Here is a 20,849-nt window from a genome sequence, read left to right as displayed (position 1 = left end):
CCCTAACAGCATGATCAGACAGACAGGCGTCACTAACATGAGAGTTATAGCTGTTTCCTTACATCAGCAGATGGCAATAAGCTAGTGTAGGAGGCATAACAGCATATTTTAGCTAGTAGAATTTGGCGTGAAGATATTATCTGCTGCATGGATGTACCAATCTAAAATCTGATAAAAAAAAAAAGCAAAACCACAAAGTGATTAAGAATTGGAATTAGCAGTTTCCAGAAGCCTTCAATGTTATGGCATCTTCAGGATATACCCAAGTTCTAACATGATCTAGAAGTGAACTTGAATTATCTGCTGCCTAACAGCACTGAGGATGCAGTTTCATGAAAAGTTTTAGGAAACCTAAGTCTACTTCTACCTATTCCCTTGTGAAGATACCAACACTTGGGCAGCCACGCAAACAAATTACCTCAGGGAATTGACCTGGCTGAAAATTAACCCAGTAAAATAAATTCTTTTTGCAGCAGGATTAATTCTCTGATCCAACTTTCTATACAGCCACTGTTAGCACAAATGCCAGTACTAGACAGTGGAGAAGAGCATGGAGTCAGGAATGGGAAGGAGGGATAGTTGAGTTTCACCATCTGTATGGCTAAGGTGTTCCAGAAAAAGCCATGTGTTGCCTGGCTGGATATAGATAGGCAGATAGGCACCAAACCATTTAACATTCAGTAAATTGTAAATAGTTATGTCAATTAACCAAATAATAACCAAATAAGCAAATAAAGCAGTTGGTGCCAAGTACAGGACAAAATCTACAAAAAGTTCTAGCTGAGAAGTTTAGGTTGCTATACTCAGCCGTCTATGGCTTCCCTGGGTAAATATATCTCAAGCACCATTTATCTGTTCCCAGCAAGACAAATGGATCCAGGCACTCCCTTACTCCACTCCCTCAGGCATTTAAATCCACCACTTAATCAGCCAGTAAAACCTTCCAACCCAGATTAGCTGCTTCTTTGCAAGTGCCTGTGTTTCTGAAGGTAGGGATGTGTAAAGCTACTTACATCCTGATGCTGTTTTGCTGTGTAACGGCCTAACCACAAGGGGATTCTCAGATATGCCTGTCCTGGTTATCTCATCCAGTCTGAAGCACATCTACAGGGTCAGGACCCACAGAGTGAACAGGCATGGACAAGAATTCTGAATGCTGGTAGCTAGCATGGGTATGCATTGCATATATGATTACACTCAAAATCCCAGAATTCAAAGCACTTGTCTGCAGTAGCAGGGACTATTTCTTTTTCATTAATGCTCAAGATGTACCTTTTACATTAATCCATATTTTAAAAAATAGCAGCACGAATAACATTCTCAATCTTTTACAGTGAAAAATAATTTAATGGCTTCAGTAGGACTACTCCTAATAGTTGAGACAGCAAATCAGGAGTGCAATCTGGGACATAAAAACACCTGCATGTTACAATCAGATATGTCAAATAAGTACTCCACAGATATTCATGTCCAGATGTTACTACTACTTTATATATCATGATATCTTTTCCCTCTCTTCAGGTGTAATCCTTGGATTTTCCCTCCGATCATATAAGATGAGCTATCGGGAAGTCAAGTACTTTTCATTTCCAGGAGAACTACTCATGAGAATGCTGCAAATGCTGGTCCTGCCACTAATTGTATCCAGTTTAGTCACAGGTAAAAAAGAAAGTTTTTTTCTTCCTTTAAATAATTTGATAAAGATGCACACACCAAAACATAAAAAATGAACATTCCATGTTCCAGAAATGTTATAAGCTGCAGAAAGAGATAGCTTTGCTATTGCTGTTTTAGAGACAATGTGTCAATACATTTGAATTAATATACAAAGAAACTAAAAGACACTTTTACCAATTCCAAGACAATCTAACTGTACAAGTAACTATATGTAGGTGCTATGAAGCTGACTCTGTACTCCACTTTCTTCTCTTACTTTCTCAACAGATATTTCTTCTACAATGTCCTATTGTTATCAGAGATAAGGTATCTCAGAAAAATAGTTCCAAGACACAAGAAAGCTTAAACTATTGATCATGGGCAATAACCCACACCTGTAAACCCAGATCTGTAAAGCATGTGTCTACCTCCTAATCTTTTACCAACAGATTAGAAAAAATAGGTGATAGACAGGATAGATTGACTAGTTTGGAAGAAACTTAATTCCACCAGTACTGGTCTCCTGTCTTCTGGTCAGCAATTCTCTTAAGCTTCAAGACCTCTTTATTAAGTTGTTGCTTGAGCTAGAGATATAATAATTTATTTCTTATGATGATGTATGCCTTGTCACTCTACCTGAGTTTCATGGAAGAGCTCTCAGATTTTTTATGAATGTTTAGGACATACCTGTGATTTATTCATCTTATTAATTATCTGAAGAAAAGAAAGCATGGGCTTAGGTCTATCAGCACATCAGTGGTACAGCTTGGAGAACTTAATCAAAACCAGCCACTGCGAAGTCCTACGTTCTAAACACCTAATACACTACCTAAATTGTCAGAGGATGCAGAGATTATAAGCTGTTCTCTGTTTCAACGATTTTCAAATACTTTAACATTAAGACCTCCCCTACAAATGCAAATGAGCATAGACTCCACCTTCACAGATACCAAAGGTAGCATATATGTATATAAGCTGTTAATAAAACAGCAGAAAACTAGGGTATTCACAGTTATGAGATCATTTACCTTCACATATTTCAAGGAGAAACTAAAGCTTGTTTCTATACACACGTACTGTATGGATAATGAAAGCTTAATGAACACTGAAACTAGAGAGAAAATTTTAAATCTTGTAGGGCAAACAATGACAGGTTTTATTCCCAACCAGTGTATAATTCTGTTACATGTCATATCTCCTTGCAGTCTTCTTGTCCCTTCCACCTGCAGAACTTCCCAGGTTGGCTGGACACTGATAGAAGAACCATTAAAAGTAGAAAAGGAGAGATGTTTACCCTTTTTCAGTGTCAGCTGAGTCTGGCATTGCTGCTCCATTTTGTAGGATGAGTTATTGCAGGAGAATCTACTTGCTCAGTCCCTCGTAACTCTGCATCCATATTGGTTCTTTGAAAGAGCTCAAGGTAAAACAGGAAATTAGGTAGATCATCCTATACAAGGATCTGAATTCACTTTCAAGATTTTAAGAAGAAACACTTTGTTCGAGGAAAGATCAGCAAATCCACTTCAGAGAGTCGTAAGCATCACAAGGAGCTGGCCTTGTGACAAAACAAGATCATCTGCTGTACCACCACATCTCAGAGATTTTATGAAATACCAGAACAATGGGTTTCCAAGTAGTTCTATTCTGAAAAGAATCCTCAACCTCTGGATTCAAACAATACCCTTCTTTTTGATGGCTTTTTTTCCCTTTAAATTTTTTTGAGACCTTTATCCGTTTTTATGCCCTTTTTTCATAACAATAATTTCCTTTATTATATAAAGGTTTGTGGCAAAGAGAAATCTTATATATCTATAAGATTTGTCTTATTATCATACAAGACCCTTGTAACATTAAACAGATTATTCTTAGAGTTTCCCTTTGAAGTAGAGACAGTAATTTTCAAGGTGAATAACAACATTTTAAACTTCTTTAGTCGGGCAGGGAATAATCAGAGAAAACTTAATGCAATACACAAATGACAGATTTAATTCTTTTAAAAAAAATCATTAAATACAAGAGGACTATGTCTTTTTTCATGGGATTAAAAGATATTTCCCTGTTCATTGCTGAAACTGTGGAAAACCTGTTTTCTACACTGAAAAATACCTCATTTAGCATACAATTTTTTTTTTTTTTAAAAAAGATGCTCTTACATATTTGCTACAGAACTCTGATACTCAAGTAAATATACAGGTATTATTGAACATCTAAATAATAATGAACTATAACCTTTACAGGTATACTACTGTGCAATTTTATAGATGCTATTGGTTTCTTTTTTTTACGCATTACAGGATAATTAGTTGGGTAAAAGTCTTATATTTCTAAAGTCAGTCTTAAGACCGCTCTTGGCATCCATGAGCCAAAACTCTTATTTCCTGTATTTTGTTTGGCAAAGCAAAGTGGATGCCTCTTAACTAACCTCAAGAAGATTCCTCCAGGGTCTTGCAAGCTGATAATATAATTGCTTCTTCCAATTGTAAATGATCTGAATAAATATTTTTTGCTCTTTGCAGGCATGACAGTGTCTCCCAGATATGATGTTCTGGGTTTCCATTTGTGTTTATGTAAGTGTGCTCAATATAACTGGTTGTGACAATATTAGAACATAAGGTCTCTGAGGTATTAGAAATAGGCTGGGGATGATTACATTCCTTCACAAATTTTGTGAATGTCAAAGAAATTAGAGCAATAAAAACAAAATAATAAATAGAGAAGCTATGGGCTGTTATGTAAGTGCAACATAAATTGAGAAAGTGAAGACTTCTGCTATACAGGTAAACAGTTCTGATGGTTATTCACAGACTTTTGGGATAATAAACTATAAAAGGTGAAGTCAACTCAGTCACATTTCTCTATAGCCTGTTTTGGTACCTTCATGAAAGAAACAATGCAGAATCATATTCAGAGGTTTCCACTCACATTAGCCTTGTGACTTACCATTATTGCATGTGGCTTAAGCAGGTATACAGTTTTCTCCATGAGATTCTGTCTTCTGATGTGTATGTTACAAGGCATGTACTAACATCTGCTTGGGAGAAAATGGATGTTGTATGCATACCTTTCACCATCTTTTACTGGTTATAGGAAAATATGATTATATGGATACCTGTTTTCTTTATCTTTTGTGGTTTAGACACAAATCCAGCTGCATACTCTATGCTGGTCTTTATTCTCTACAGTCTTTCAGATGGGAGAACTCCCAAGTCAGCATTCCCAATCAGTATCTGTTACAAAGTCAAAGGCAAAAATAAAGCACAGTATATGGGAAGCAGCATAAATAACCAAAGAAATAGATGAAATTCCCATCTGGATTATTTTATGGACAAATCTGACCCGAATTCTTATACAAACACAGGGCTGACAATTTTGCTCCGTTTCTGTTTTGAATTTGTTGCAGTTATAGGAGTTCAGAATATTTTATACCTTTTTATTTGATTATAATTTGAAGCATTTGACATAAACAAATTTCTTGACATAATTATTTTGAAATATGCTTTGTCCCTTAAAGTTATATAAAATAAATATATATGCATATGATAACAATTGAACTTGTCATGAAATAGGCAGAGACTGCAAGATTTGCACCAGCATTAAGACTACTATGCATTAACATTTTTTGAGCTGTTATAGCAAGATCATAATGAAATTGAAATTCCAGACCTTAAAACTGGCCCACAAGTTTTATCTGCATGTTTCAGTTATTCACTGAATATAAGGGCATCAGAATGAGGTACTTTTTCTTAACCAAACTATGTATTTCCTGAAATCACATTCACAAAAATGATTCATGACTAGTCTTTATAAAAAGCGTAGCTGGAACATGACATCTGTGACAAATATTAAAGCTACAGAAATTTTGCAAGGGTTATTGGCAAATATTTTCACAATTCTGGTCATAGCTCAGTTTAATAGATAGGCTGCTTCTCCTTCCCCAAAATTGTGGAAGCTTGGAATTTGGTTGTACAGGGACAACTACTTTTAAATGCAAGTAAACTAGGATTAAATTCTGTGCATTTCTTTCAAATATCTTTGTCTGGTAAAATATAGCAAAGCATAAAAAGCCCAGTCAAAATCTGAGACTAATTTTTCCTGCACATTGCAGAAACAGTATGAAAATTGTTTATTTACTAACAGTAATCAAGCTGGGGAAAGAGAAAGGGAATGTAGAAACAGTGAAACAGTGAGGTCCACTGGCTCGTCAATGATTATCAGTACAACACAATGTGCATTAGATGATAATGCTTGTCCAATGGTTGTCCAAACTGTTAACGGGAGTAACACTAATATGGTGCAAATGAATCTTAATCACACACCAGGATTTTGTGTGCAAGATTCTGTACAAACACAAAGAAAAAGACTGTGAATTTTCTTACACAAAAGGAGGCTGTATAGTAAAACAGTTTAGAAGCCTGAGCATGGAAGGTTTACCTCAAAGAAGAAAAACATCTTAGTATGTAGTTTGTAGTATGTCTTTGTTTATATTCACTCCCCTTTCTAATTCAAATAACGACATGGCTGCCTTTCACGGATTCTGGAAGATACAGAAACTTCCCTGCCTCTGATGCAGCTTTTAATAACAGACTACAACACTGATAACTGCAGAGACACAAGTGACTTTCCTTTGGGCAGACTCAGAGACATAAGATTTTAACCCCAGGTTTTTCAACATGTTCATAGTGTTTACCACTACAAAAACTATAGAACGTGTTGACAAAGTGCAGAAAGCTGAAATTTCCATGTGTGGATGTCTCTTAACTAACCTTAGATGTACATATGATGCTTTTGATTTCAGCTATCAAAGGAGTGCAATGAACAGTGACAATGGTAAAAACAAGTAGTAAGGAACATGGTCTATCCCCTCACTGAGATAAAAACAAAGGCACACAGAGTGACTCGAGTAACAAAACAAAACGCAAGTAGAGATCACAATTAACAGACAAGTTGCGGATGCAGTTGCTTGAAATTACCTGTAATGAAACAAGGATAATATTCAAAGAAACAACTGAACCTGAAATAGTCTCCAAGCCACTCCCTTACGTAAGTCAGGAAAAACGCAACATCTGGATACGAACAGATTCAACTGCTGAAAAGCCAAATTTCGCCCAAAGTAATTTATGGATGTAAAATGTGGAAAATTAATGCCATGTCATGTTGTATAACCTTAGGCAAATGATGTTTCCCTTTTGTATCTCTGCTTTCTTTCTCCTTTCAGATGTAGTGCTGGTGAAGTTTTTTTACAGCTACTAGGCAGAAATGAAGATAACTATATATGATGGAAATTTTAATGGAGACATGTAGATTAAGTTGTCACAGCTCAGCTGTGTATATAGCTATTGTGTTTATAGCTATGTGTGTATAGCTGAGTTGTGTGTATAGCTGAGTTGTGTGTATAGCTATTTTACTTGTATCACTGTAGAGATGGAAATAAACTTAAGCAAATAATTACAGCAAGGATGGTATATGGGGCCATCACTGAGAAAGTCGCTGTAGAAATACTACACCCAAAGTTACCTAGTGACTGCTTGCAGCTAGTTATGATGATATCACTAATAATCAGATATGCATAAATGGACCATATTTTTTCACTAGATACAACTTTTTAACAGGAAAGTGTTAACGATGAAGTTAAAAAAAATCCTCCTGATGTTAGCATATGGTGTGATGGACCTAAACTAGGTTGTATGCCAGGGAACTGTGATACAATGGCACAGCCTCCCACATTGAGATAGCAGCTGTAGCCAGTCTTCTGTAAAGACATAATTCTAGAAAATACTACAGTCTCATGTTATTAAATTTAAGAAATTAGGTTTTATATTTGCCTTTCCGATATTTAGAATGAGGCAGCAAAGGACTGGTCAAGTGTAACTGGATGCAAATGCTGTTAAAACTTATCAAAACACCTATCCTCTAGTAAATTATTAGCATTTTTCATTTTGACAATTGTAATGTCCTTTATTAATGTATTAAATAAATAGCAGTAAACATAAAGGGCCAGAATTTTCAGTTTGCTCATCCTAACCCCCTCACATCAGAGCACACAATAGGAAGGTCTCATAAAGAGACCTGCGCATCACCTCTTCAAAAAAGAGGCTGGGAATCCATCCTGCGTCTAGGTTTGTGGACGCAGGAGCCATACTGCATGAAGTCTCTGTGTAGTTCCAGTGTTCTCCTGTCTACTCGCTGACAGTCTATTGTGGAAAAAAGGCTGTCACTTACTACAAGGTCCCAGGTGTTGTCTCATATCAGCCACAAATGTTTATGGTAATTTCAACAGATGGAAAGTATCTCATTTAGCAGGATTCCAGAGAGGGGAACAAATGGTGTGGAGCCAGCATTATCCTTCTCCCAGGAAGGAAAAGGAGGGGCCTAGCAGTAATTCCCTTTAAATCACTCTGGCAGAACAGACCTATAACCAGTGCCTGTGCAACATCTTGGATACTCACAGTAAAGCTAGAAACCAAAATTATTAACAAAATTCAGTCTTACTCTTTTGTGTTTCAGTTTAAGAAATATAGCATTCCTGATTCAGTTCATATAGTTCATACATGTAAATTGAGAAACAATTAGTCAGTGTTTGCTCAGTTTAGCTGGTCACCAGAGCAATGAACCAATTTTCCAAATTCCAAAATTTGGAAATTTTCTGATTTTCCCAAAATTCTCTGATTTTTGCATGTCCTAGAGAAATTATTTTAGAAGTCAAAATAAGCAAAACCCATCAAATCAATGAAAAGCTTTATACTGATCTCAGTTGACTCTAGTTATAGGCAAAAGAAGAGAATTGACAGATTCTCTATGAGTGAAGCACCTTTTGGATTGGCAGTGTATTTGAGCTGCCTGTATATTTGTATTGGAAGCTTGCTACAGAGGAACCCTGTAGATACCTCCTACAGTAGTAAGCCTGCTATGAGTCACCAATCCATGAACATCCTAGGAGTATATTTTTTTTTACATATGCCTTTCTTTTAATACGTAAAATGTTATTTTAAAAAGTAACTTACCTTCTTTTTCAGGCAACTCTTTCCTCTTTCTCCCCCACCCAATACCATATAAGCATGCCAACATTGTAAAAGCTGAATTGCATGGCAGCTTTAATTTTATGCACTTGTACATTTCATGCACACATCAGTTTATGCACTCATATAAGTATTTACATATGCAATTTGCATAACTGGATGACAGTGCTATTTAATTTGAACATCCAAACCCTTTTTTTCCACAAAAAAAGGAAAACTCATGCTTTGATTTGTGTGTGTCCAAAACCTGTAGCTAAAAATGTGGGCATGCAAGTTACTAAGTTTGTAAAGATCCAGTCATCTTGTAAATGGGATTTCCTGTAGGGATAAAGAAACAATAGAAGAAACATTACTAGTGTTGATCTATGTTCTGTAACAATTTCATCTCAGGCTAGCACCTTTATGGTAGATCAGGCCAACAGCAGCTAAAAATATACAAACATGAAACTTTATACACATAATTACTTTAAGAACCTGCTCTTCAGTATCTGTATTATTGTATAAAACAAATGTCTATAAAGTCTGGCATACAGCCTCTAATAACCATTATTTAGACAGGCACTCAAACAATAAAAAATTGCAACCTTCTTATACTGTTCCTTTCCACAATCTTTAAGGGAATGTGGGCAGGATAAGCTTAATAATTATGTCATGTACTTCTAAAGTATTTTGGACAAAGCTTTTAAAAGTTTAAAAAATGAGTTTTAGTAGCAGGCAGCTACATTTTGAAAAATCGATAAGTAAAAAAGGTAGGTTGGAAACTATTCAGCACCTAGAAACATAAATTTTCAAGTTGAAACGCAAAAAGAACTATATGCACATTCAGTGTGTGTTGGCAATCAGTTTGACTATGACATCCTGAATATGTTTCCTGAACAAGTTTTTACACAGAAAGTGCTCCAGGAGGAAACAAACTATACCCAGTTGGAAGTCAGAAGGCATTGTGCAAGGCATGGATGTTAGAAAATCATAACGAAATGTCATACATATGTGTACAATAAATACAGCTTTGGGTGGAACCTCTTAGAAAGTGCTATATATCTCAATCTATGCAAATACTAAAAGCAAGGAGCTACAGAAAGGATCATAAAATGAAAATATAACTCAATTCTCAACCATTTCTGAAACAATTTTGCAATAGGAAATGCACAGCAATCTATCTTCAAAAAAGCCTGAGAGAACAATTCTAAGTGAACCCAGATCCCACTAAAAATTAAAATGCAATAAAAGCAGAGATGAAATTTCTGCATATAATGACAGTTGGTATAAAATAAAATTTGATTATACCTTAAAAAAGAAAACCTAAGCATCCAAAAGCAGAAAGTATGCAGCAGTGTGTTTTTGAAGTCTTAGTCTCTGCAAGCAGTAATGCACAAACAGCAAGGGTGTTCAAGAACAAAGTCTGCAATAATTAAAGACAGCAAAACTAAAAAAACCCTCTAAAATCATTCAAGTTTGCTAGAAGCCCTTAATTAAAGGCTGATTTAAATTTCATTGCAACCTATAGCTTTTCCTAGTGAACCACTACTTTTATTTTTTTCACAAATATTGAATAACCAGTTGTTACACACTGTTAATCAATTTGCATTCTGCATGGGATTCCCACTGAGTTGGTGATAGGTAACAACCTCCCATCCTCAAAGACTTAGTTTTGATTTTTTATCTTAGTTCAAATGTGTAACATCAAGACTGCTTGCTGACAGGCAAGTCACTGGCAAAACAAAAAGCAAAAACTGGAAGAACACATAAGAGTTAAAGCATCCTGCCTGAGCACTGATGGACCACTGTAAATCCACACTGTCTCTCTATTAACATTTCTATTTCAAAGGCAGAAGGACTAAAAGTATCCTAGGGACAGCTCAAAATAATTTTTTGAGTTTGATACAAACAAATACAAATTGGTTACAGAAAAACAGCACACCTGAAAATTAAAAATACTTAACTTAGCTTAAAAATACTTAACTTTAAAATATTATAAAATGTAAAATCAGCTACATTAGATTGTAAATGGAGAAGACTTGAGTTTGTATTTTGTACAGAAAAATTTGGGGAACTAGGACACTGAGAGCAAGCATTTTATTCAGGATATGGAAGACTGAAACTGTAAAGAACGATGTTTTCAATAACGAGTAACTCTGTGATAACGTGACGGATGAACTAGAATGGTGCCAAGAACAAAGTAATACACCTGGGAAAGGGGAACATGCTACACCTATACTACACCTAATCACAAGCTCTCAGATGGCCACTAGGACACAGGCAAGGGTTCTCAGACTCCCTGTGAACAGTCCAGAGAAGGTGACAGGTCTTATTACTGCAATGGAGTTCTAGTGAAATGCAAGGAGGGATTAAACAGACTACAACTTCTTGGCATAAAAAAGATACAACCATAGAAGGTCACCATAAAAGTCCACAGAGATCATTAATCATTTGTAGAAGCTTAGATGGAGTAACTATTATTATATCTCATAATTATTTTTCATAATAAAGGAAATATGAGGTGCCCAATGAAATAACTAGGGCGTTCATTTATAATAAAGAAAAGGAAGTACTTCTTCACACAGCACACAATTAAATTGTGTTGTGCAATGCCACAAGCCAGAAGTTAATAGTTTCAAAATGAAACTACAGAGTTCACAGGTACAGCCATCATTGACCATTAAATTTGGGGAACTAGCCATTTGGAAGGCCCTAGTCCCCAGTGGTAGCTAGGTACAAGGAGGGCAAGCAAGGGCAGTGAACACTATCTTTTTCTGTTTCTTCAAAGTCTTTCAGTAAGAATCTGTTGTCAGGTATAGCTGAAGACAAAGAAATTACTTGGCCAGCCATTGGACTGATTAATTTCCCATAGGTTTATGTTACTGTTGCACTCCATAGAATTTCATATCAGATTGAAAGGGTTTCTCTGTTTTCACATGTTAAGATTTCACCTACCAACTGCTCTAAGGAAATGACTAATGTCAACACTTTCAGCTTTCTGACATACACAGCTTTTTCCAGAGCCAGTTCAAAACCAAGGAAAAACTTTTCAGGATCTGAGAATGATTTCACTTTCAACAAATGTAAACTCACTCCACTGACATGAAATTAGACTTAAAAATAAAAGAGATAAGGCAAATCATATGTCAAGAAAGAAGGAAAGAACTACGCACAACAATATCAGCAGCTCTTAATTACGCCACTCTTGGGAAGTTGACAAATAACAACAGTGTAAGAGCCATTAACAAAGTATGACAAAAACCAGTATGAAAACTTGTGAAGACTTACACCAAGAGATAGTTAGGTACACAGAGGCTTCATTCAGGCTTTCAGTTTCCTACTCCTTTCGCCTCTTTTACCACTAGCCTGAATACCGTGATCTGCATCCCCATTTCCTACATGTGAATGTAGCACAAATCCATTGTATTTGCTTCTTTGTCAGTTTGTCTTTGCTGTAACTGCTCATGAAGACCAGAAGAATCTAATCAAGAAAGTTCCTGAGGCTGCATTTGGGGGACAGCAGGAACATTACTCAGAGTACTTAAACGCCAGCAGAAGTAATACATATCATCCTTTCATCAATGTTGTAAAATCTGACAGACACAAAGTACTTTCTGAATCACTGCATCAGCTACACAGATCATTGCAGAAGGACCAACTGCAGACCCAGCCACACACAGAAGGTTGTCATCTTTCAGAAACAGGAGACTGTAATGTTATCATTAGGTCATCTACCCTTGTTTTCACCCTGATTTTTTTTTTCCATGTTTTGATAATGGGCAGTTGTTGACCTATAATATATTATTTCCATTTAATTCTCAAAATTAATTGCTGGATCTGCTACATGCTGTCCTTCAGCCATTTATTTGGATTATAAACTCCTATAAGGCAGAGCCATCATTATCACCACTACTGGAGGTAGAGATACTGAATACTTGCCTCTTGATAGCACTGCTGGATGCCCCACCTGTGCTCTGAGCAATGGAGAACAAGTCACTGTGCACCACAAGATCTACAGGACTAAGCCCTGGCTCTGGGTTCCAGTAAGATGTTGGGTTGTCTGAAAGAGGAGGAAAGCTGCCCAGCTAATTGTTCATCCTGGTATCCGGCCACATGGTGCAGCTCTCACTGGTTGCTGGAGGATAAGAAGGAGAAAACAGAGACAAATCTCAAATGAATTGTTGAGACTACAGATACAACTAAGGAACAGCAACATCTGGGATTTGAGCTGCATGTTAGGGAGTCACAAAGCAGATCCTCCATTGGCTACAATTCCTCTCATCCAGGCACTCCTGTTAGTGCATACTTTTTCTTTACTTTCTCTTCCAGGGTGTTTCTGAACATATTCTATATCCTCCGGTTCAGATCTTGAGAAATGAGTGCAACAAAATATAAACAATGCTGTTGTATATGGCATGAAGAATCTCTCAAAAGATACCTCTGCAAATATTTAAGAGCTTGCTTCATTGCTAGGAATTGCTTTGCAGTTGTGTCATAGCTCCTTTTCATAGCTGATAACTTTTTGCAGAGATGTGACTGGCACAGGGTAGCATAACTTTTCATATTCTTTTGTTGCAATGTTGTCTCCAGATGAGTGCCTGAGGCAGCCATGAATGCAGCAAAATGTTTGCTGAAACCTAGAATCTCCTTAGAGATTTTGTTAATTGGGCAGAAAGTCTCTTGATGTGAACTTTTTCGGGGTCACAGTCAGATCTGGATTTCCTCATGCAAGTGAGTCCAGGGTGCTGTTATACTGCTGAAGTTTGATGCAAAACTCTTGTAACATACCACCAGTCCCAGAAAGGACTGGTTTTTTGTGGTTATGGCTTTTTCTAGAAAGCATCAGTTTCGGCTAGGTCTGGGCATAGTCTGCTACTTCTATGCATTGCCTCAGATATTTTACTTGGGCCACCCTGATGACACTTCCCCATTTACACAAGGCCTTTTTCCTTCAATTCTTTCTAGGACTTGGTCTTCCCAGGTTTGACTGAATGATGCCACTGATACATACCATAGCCAACTTAATTCAATTTACCTAAAAGCCCATCTGTGTGTGTCTGGAAGGTAGCAACTACCACCTGAATTCCAGAAATGGGGAAAAAAGAAATTCCTACAGGCCCCTACCTGTTCTCAAGTTTGGTCTTTCTTGAGTTGCCTGTCTTCTCAGGTCAACAAAGTTTGTATATTTAGCATTTTTATCTTGGCCAAGTGCTCATCATTGTAAAGCATGGCATTTCCATCTGAAAGAGGGGCACGTGCAATCAGTACAAACACAGATTCCTCAGAGGTTTGTGCACTTAGCAAACAGGGCAGTTTAGTATACCACAAACTTTCAGTTCCTGTTGCTGTGAAGACAGTTACATCTAGCAAAACTGGAAGAAAAGCACCTGGGATGGCAAGCTCTTAAATTTTGGATCCTTGGCTCACCAGATAAAAAAGTTCCATGTATTCTTTCTATCGATAGTATCTTGAAAGGACTTTTTTCTCTGCAGGAGTCTACCAAAAGCAGATATACCAATGTTGATCTACAAAGAGAAGTGAAAATATTAGGATACAGAAAGACTTGTGCAAAAAAACCAGTCTCATTATTTATTTGGCCATACCATGTGGGAATGAAAAGATAAAATTCTTTACAGTTTCACACAACTGAATAGCAATTCAGTTCTAATACTGAGTAAGAAACATGCAAATAAAGAGAACAGTCAAGTGCTCAACTCCCATGCCAACAGAAGCTTTCAGATCTTAATGTTATTCTTAAAGACCCATCATCTCTGGAAGTTAAGTATCAAAGCAAATTAAATTCCTGGCCCCCTGGTTGTGGAGAAAAGCTCAGGAATAGATCCTGACTGTATTCTGAAAACTCAAGAGTCACACAATAAAGAGCACTTATTTGAAAAAATTTGGGGGTTTAAAGTATTCCAGTATTTGGAGAGCATGAGTTTTAGTTCCTGAGTAGTTAGAGTTATCAGATCTGGTATTAACCTTTAAGCAATATTCATCTTCTCTACTTCACTGAAGAGTTTGATGGGCTTCAAGCATATCACAAGTTGTGAAGAAGTTTTTGGATCAAGTACATTAACACAAACATTTATTTAGATGCCTCAGTTAAGCATGCGTTCAGGATCAGGCTTTGGTTTGTAGTAATAATAATAAACTTAAAGAGAATTAATGTTTTTTCAGATAATTACACCTTTTCATCCTCAGATAACTGTACCACTAGCTCCTTACTGGTGGTAGATAAGAAAAAGTACAGCATCGTACTAGAAGTGCACTGTTTGCACTAGAAATAACATACTAATGCTGATTCTTTCCTCCATAAACAGCTCTTTTATTTTCTCTCTGCTCATATGCAAAGCTAAATACTTACTTTATTCTGACATTTCACCACCCACTTCTAACTTAGATCTGAATACTTAGATAATATCAGAGATTCTCCAGTGAATATAGTTTCTTTTCATAGAGAAAAAGTAGGTTTTGGTCAAGAGTTCACCTAATGAATGGCTATTTCATTAATGAATACATTCTTGCACTAAAAATCAGCTTTGTCCCATATTTAAAATTGCGGTATGTCTTAACTCCCCAAACCCTGAAAACAAAGTTAGAGAACATTAGCTTACTAAGCCTGTCTAATATCTGGCTCAAGGCTAATGAAGTTGTGCAAAGGGCCCACGTCCATAAAGAAAATAAAGCTTTCAAATTCAAGATAGGATGTTTAATAGTTTGTTAAAAAGTAAATAGGCTTCTTTTCTGTTCTGCAGAACATCACAGTCCAATAATAACAATGATCTAAAAAACCTCTCCTGTCTTTCACCCGTTTAGTTTAAAAAGAGCTGATATTTTCTTTGGTATCTCAGACTTCTCATGGAAATTCATATCCTGCAAGCAGTTGATGCCCAGATGGCAACTGTGTAATACTTGAATTGTGGAAGCCAAAACCTATTTTTCAGCTGTACTTAGCACTCTAACACCCTGGAAAAGAGCTGAATAATATTATTAAAAAGCACTGGTTGCTACTGTCAGGCATTCCAGAGGAAGCCTTAACTTCTTTCCATTGCCTCCTACAATTCTGTAAGGTAGAGAAAGAGAAAACAAAAAATGTAGGACTTTGATGTTGCAAGGCTGTAACTGAATCAGTGACCCAAAGTTCAAGAGGTCACTGAAACAAAGGAGAGAAAAGAAGGAAAACAAAAGCTTGTTCACATGAAATTCCAATTCCACACTTTCGTAATGAGTTCTCAGAACAGCCTTAACATCATTACTGAATTGTGAAAAAAACCCCAAATTATAACAACAATTTAAAATGTAATAGACTAATTGCAGCTAAAGTAATGACTCCTTAGTATTCATATGGCATAGTACCAGAGGACGTTAAATTCACGACTAGGAAGTATTTTTTTCCTAAAGTTGATTTGATTGTTAGCCATTAAATTCTTGGGGGGGATTTAGGGTGTAATTAAACTACGTTTTACTCCTATGGTCCATGAAAAAAATGGAAAAATGCTTATGATGTTATGCTTTAGAATGTTCTTATTCATTATCAAGATGTTAACTTATGGATTGTAAGTGGTGTTTTAAAATGCTGCTAGTTCAAAAATTTAAAAAATTCTATACAAATTTTTTCAAATTTTGTCTGCATCAGATCCCATGCTCTTTAAATAGATTTTGCTATACTTGATAAAGGAAGTCTCAGATTGTTTCTAGATTCTTTATTAATACAAGATTCACATTTTTTGATGCCACATAAAACTTCATATGCAGAATTTTTCTTATCAAATCCAAGTTAATGTGATTCTTTGAAAAATGAGAATCTAAAAGTACTCTGTATTGTCAAATTAGTTACTGTTCTGCAATTTCTAATATAAATAATGACTTAGAGACATGAAAGCGACATGTATTTCCTTTTGATGCAGAGAGATAATAGTACGTAGTGGTGCATCTTTTTTGTACTTGAACAGTCAGAGGGACTGAGGCCCCACTATACTAGGTCCTGCACCAAAGTCAATACAGTATTAGGGGTAATGTCTTTCAGGACAAACTTCCCCAGATTGAGATGTTGTCGACATTGCTGACTTCACTGTCATAGATAGATAACTAAGCTAATTTTATATCAATATGGGGAGCAGAATAGCAACAGCAGCATGGAGCTCCATTCAAAGTGATTTATGTTGCTTCATGTGAATGCAGATAGCACTACAACTTGCAGAAATTAACACTATACTTGAGGTGTGAGAGGAGAAAAGTCAGTGAACAAAGTGTGAATTCATCAAGAACAGTCTATGGAAGCATACATACTGTTGCAAAATAGTACAAACTGAAAAAATGCATGGCACATGGGAAGAAATGTAATAAACTGAAAGGATTACAAGAACATGTAAACACTAGCAGGATGTGTGTAACATAGACAAAAAGGAAAGTGACAGCTCCATGAACAGCTCAGATAAATTCTCTGGAAGAGCAATGGATAAAACAGCAGCAGAGGAATGAACTGCTAGCTTGAAAGCAAAATGAAAATTTATCACTTTTAAGTTGGACACAGATGCACCAATCAGTGTTGTGTCACTGACAGGATTTCTGAAGAAAGAAAGAAAAAAAGACAAAGCAATTTTGATTATTAGTAAACCTGGTAGAAGACGAGATAGTAGCTACTGCAACAACAAAAAATACACAGGATTCTTTAGTGAGTGGGCAGTTACCAGAGCAACTTCAGATTACTCAAAAAAGTGAAGTCTTGTTGAACGTATCTAAAGGCAATGTCACACCATTCTTTTCCAAATTACCTTAATATTGCTGAATTAGCAAAGAAAGATGATCTCAGGGTTTTAAAAATTGTGCTAAAATTAACATTCCAAGCAGAAATCCAAAGACCAGGTTGTTAACAGATGCATTAGTAACACACTACCATTACTTCAAATTTTAGTTGAGTCACATCCAAATAGGCAAAGCTTCTTTCCAAATCATGGTTGCTGCATGAACGCTATAAAATTAACTTAAGTAGTGTCAGATCCTAGTGGACAATCATCCAAATAAAAGACACTATCACTGCAATAGAGTCTATTATTGGAAGTTTTAGTGAAGAAGCCAAGAACTGGCTGGCCAACAATACTAGATCACATTTTGAGTGAGAAGGTGAAGCCTCCAGCATAGAGCTGTGAAAAGTTACAGGCCAGTACAATCCCATACCCCAAAACCCATGTCATTTTGCACATAGATAGAGGTATGTCTCTATTTTTTTTTTTAGACGGGCAACCTTAATTTTCCATTCTTTAGATCTTGCACCTCTCTGACTAGAATTATGTTCACTTCATTTTTCTAGCAATTCAACAGGAGTGTCTCTTCAGACATCTGTTACATACCAAAGATGTAAAAGCAAATGCATTTTTACATTACACTGAGTTACTAGCTACTGTTCCTTTACAGATACCTCTAATCTCACATCTGTATTCTCAAGGATGTCGTATTATTTTTTCAGTAGCAGCTAAAGTAGATCAGGAGTGATTTACGATACTAAATAGTTTACAGCTTCATCACATAGTATACAGCCAGTCAGATAACACAAGCACTGTATATTTCTGGAATCTTATTTAATAAGTGCTGCACATACAAAAACATATCTGTGAAGGACTCCAGGCACAGTCTGCCAAAACTCAGACCAGCGTTTCAGCAGATTAAAAGCTTCCACATATATTTTAAGAAATTGCATTATGGATTTTTATGGAGCACTAAGTAATGTGCTTAACACCATCCAGAAGGCAAAGGTATCTTTATCAGTGGTATCTTGCCAGGATGTGGTGTGTTTCATGTTTCAAGCAGATATTTTTGGCAATATGTTCAGAATAAGTGAAAATTAATATTTTCATCCTTGGGGAATAGGATAGAAGTCTTACAACCACTAGCATATTTATTTCAGTCTTGTAACAACATGTCCTGTAGTATTCAAGCTAACTTAGTGTGCTTTGGCTTATCAGCTACCACAATTAACTTTTTTCCTAACTAAACTGAAATAATTTACAATATTACATTTTGCTTTTTTCTTAAGCAAATGTGCTCATTTTTTTCACTCCTGATACAGAAAATAAGCAGCTTTATGCCCAACAGAAGAATCCCATTTCCAGGAAAGCTTAGCCCAAATGTCTGGACATAGAAGGATGTCTTTTTAGAATTGCACTGTGCAGGTAGCAGCAGTGTTTTGTTACCAAAAAAATTGTGAGCTGCTATTTTCTGTGTTCCTGGGTCTCTGATTCTTGGCTTGAAGACAGTCAGTCCTTTGTACTCTGTTATTACAATGAGGTAACCAAAGAAAGAGAGTCTTGGTTTGAGACTGTCAGCTGTTACTAATCACTGCTCCATGGCTTGCTGTGAATCCCTGCTTGCCTCTCCCTCCTGCTCTGCTTAGCACACATAAAGAAGATAAATTACTCCCTAGTTTCCTTTCAAAAAGCATATTGTCTGGCACATTCCAATACTGTGAGCAAAAGATGGAATAATGTGAAGAGTTAAATGGGTATCTAAACAGCCCCACAGCAGGGTCCTTCTCAGGCAGATGTGAGTTTCAAGAAATGTACTTTCCTACTCATTCTCCAAATGTATTCTGTTATACTGCAAACCCGAAAAGTAGATCAACTATGTTTTCAGAACAGTAGAGCATATTCCTGAAAGAGGTTTCCTGTAGTAATGCAAATATCACTGACACTCAATAAATGCAGCATCTAAGTGTACCATATCTACATATTTCATTTTACTGGGAGGTGTAATACTTCAGTGTCTATAAATTATTTAGCAACAAGCCATCTGGGGAGGTTTATGGAAGTCTTCCCTGCCCTCACTGACTGACACTGCCCTGAAACAGAGAAGAAATTTAAAGGAAGAAACATAGAATGGTTTGGGTTGGAAGGGAACTTTAAAGGTCATCTTGTACAACCACCCCTGCAATGAGCAGGGAAGTCTTCAACTAGACCAGGTTGCTCAGAGCCCTGTTCAACCTGACCTTGAATGTTCCCAGGAATGGGGCATTTACCACCTCTCTGGGCAACCTGTTCCAGTGTTTCACCACCCTCATTGTAAAAAATTTCTTCCTTACATCTAATCTGAATCTACCCTCTTTTAGTTTAAAATCATTACCCCTTGTCCTATTCAACAGGCCCTACTAAAAAGTTTGTCCCCATCTTTCTTATAAGCCCAGTTTAAGCACTGGAAGGCCACGGTAAGGTCTCCCTGGAGCCTTCTCTTCTCCAGGCTGAACAACCCCAACTGTCTCAGCCTGTCCTCATAGGGGAGGTGTTCCACCCCTCTGATCATTTTTGTGGCCCCCATCTGGACTTGCTCCAATAGGTCCATGTCCTCCTTATGTTGGGGGCCCCAGAGCTGAACGCAGTACTGCAGGTGGGGTCCCACAAGAGCAGAGGGGCAGAATCACCTCCCTCAACCTGCTGGTCACACTCCTTTTGATGCAGCCCAAGGTACAATTGGCTTTCTGGGCTATGAGCGCACATTACCAGGTCATGTTGAGCTTCTCGTCAACCAACACCCCCAAGTCCTTCTCCACAGGGCTGCTCTCAATCCACCTATCCCCCAGCCTGTATTAATACTGGGGGTTACCCTGACCCAGGTGCAGGACCTTGCACTTGGCCTTGTTGAACTTAATGAGGTTCACATGGGCCCACTTCTTGAGCTTGTCCAGGTCTCTCTGGACGGCATCCTGTCCCTCAGGTGTGTCAACCTCACCAGTCAAGTTATTTGTGCATGGAAACAAGAAAAGTAAGATGTGAGCAAGGCTGTGAAATACCCTACCATGAAAACAGGGTAAAAATAGCAACTGATTTTCACCTCAAGCTCAATAAATTTCTAACCAAGACTGTATAATATATTTGCCTGCTATATCAGAATGCTATACGTGATGGCCCAGGAAGTACTTTCCAGCAGAAATTATTGTCATACTTTTTTATAAGATGACAACTAATCTTGATGCACTGAAACCAAGCAGAGTTTCATAAAGTGAAGTTATTCTACTGAAAGAGCAGTATCAGTGATGAATAACAAAATGGTCTTTCATTATTCATGGCTAACTGAAAGGTAAAAATCACTGTAAAGCCACTAGAGATTATTTGGGTCTCTGCCATTGTGGTAGGTTGACCCTGGCTGGGTGCCAGGTGCCCACCACAACCACTCTATCACTCCCCTTCTCAACCGGAGAGGGGAGAG

At 37.1% G+C, this 20,849-nt stretch overlaps 1 protein-coding gene across 2 annotated transcripts in view; it reads left to right on the top strand.

Moving 5' to 3' along the window:
* The window catches only part of SLC1A3 (solute carrier family 1 member 3), a 70,101-nt gene that overhangs the window by 19,284 nt on the left and 29,968 nt on the right, over positions 1 to 20,849 (top strand). For both annotated transcript variants that reach the window (XM_052778318.1, XM_052778319.1), the window contains exon 3: positions 1,522 to 1,659. In XM_052778318.1, the coding sequence (XP_052634278.1) occupies positions 1,522 to 1,659 (138 nt within the window). The remainder of the gene's footprint in view (positions 1 to 1,521; positions 1,660 to 20,849) is intronic.

The sequence above is a fragment of the Harpia harpyja genome, chromosome Z (assembly GCF_026419915.1).
Source record: "Harpia harpyja isolate bHarHar1 chromosome Z, bHarHar1 primary haplotype, whole genome shotgun sequence".
NCBI lineage: Eukaryota > Metazoa > Chordata > Aves > Accipitriformes > Accipitridae > Harpia > Harpia harpyja.
This window is presented reverse-complemented; position numbering and strand designations above follow the sequence as displayed.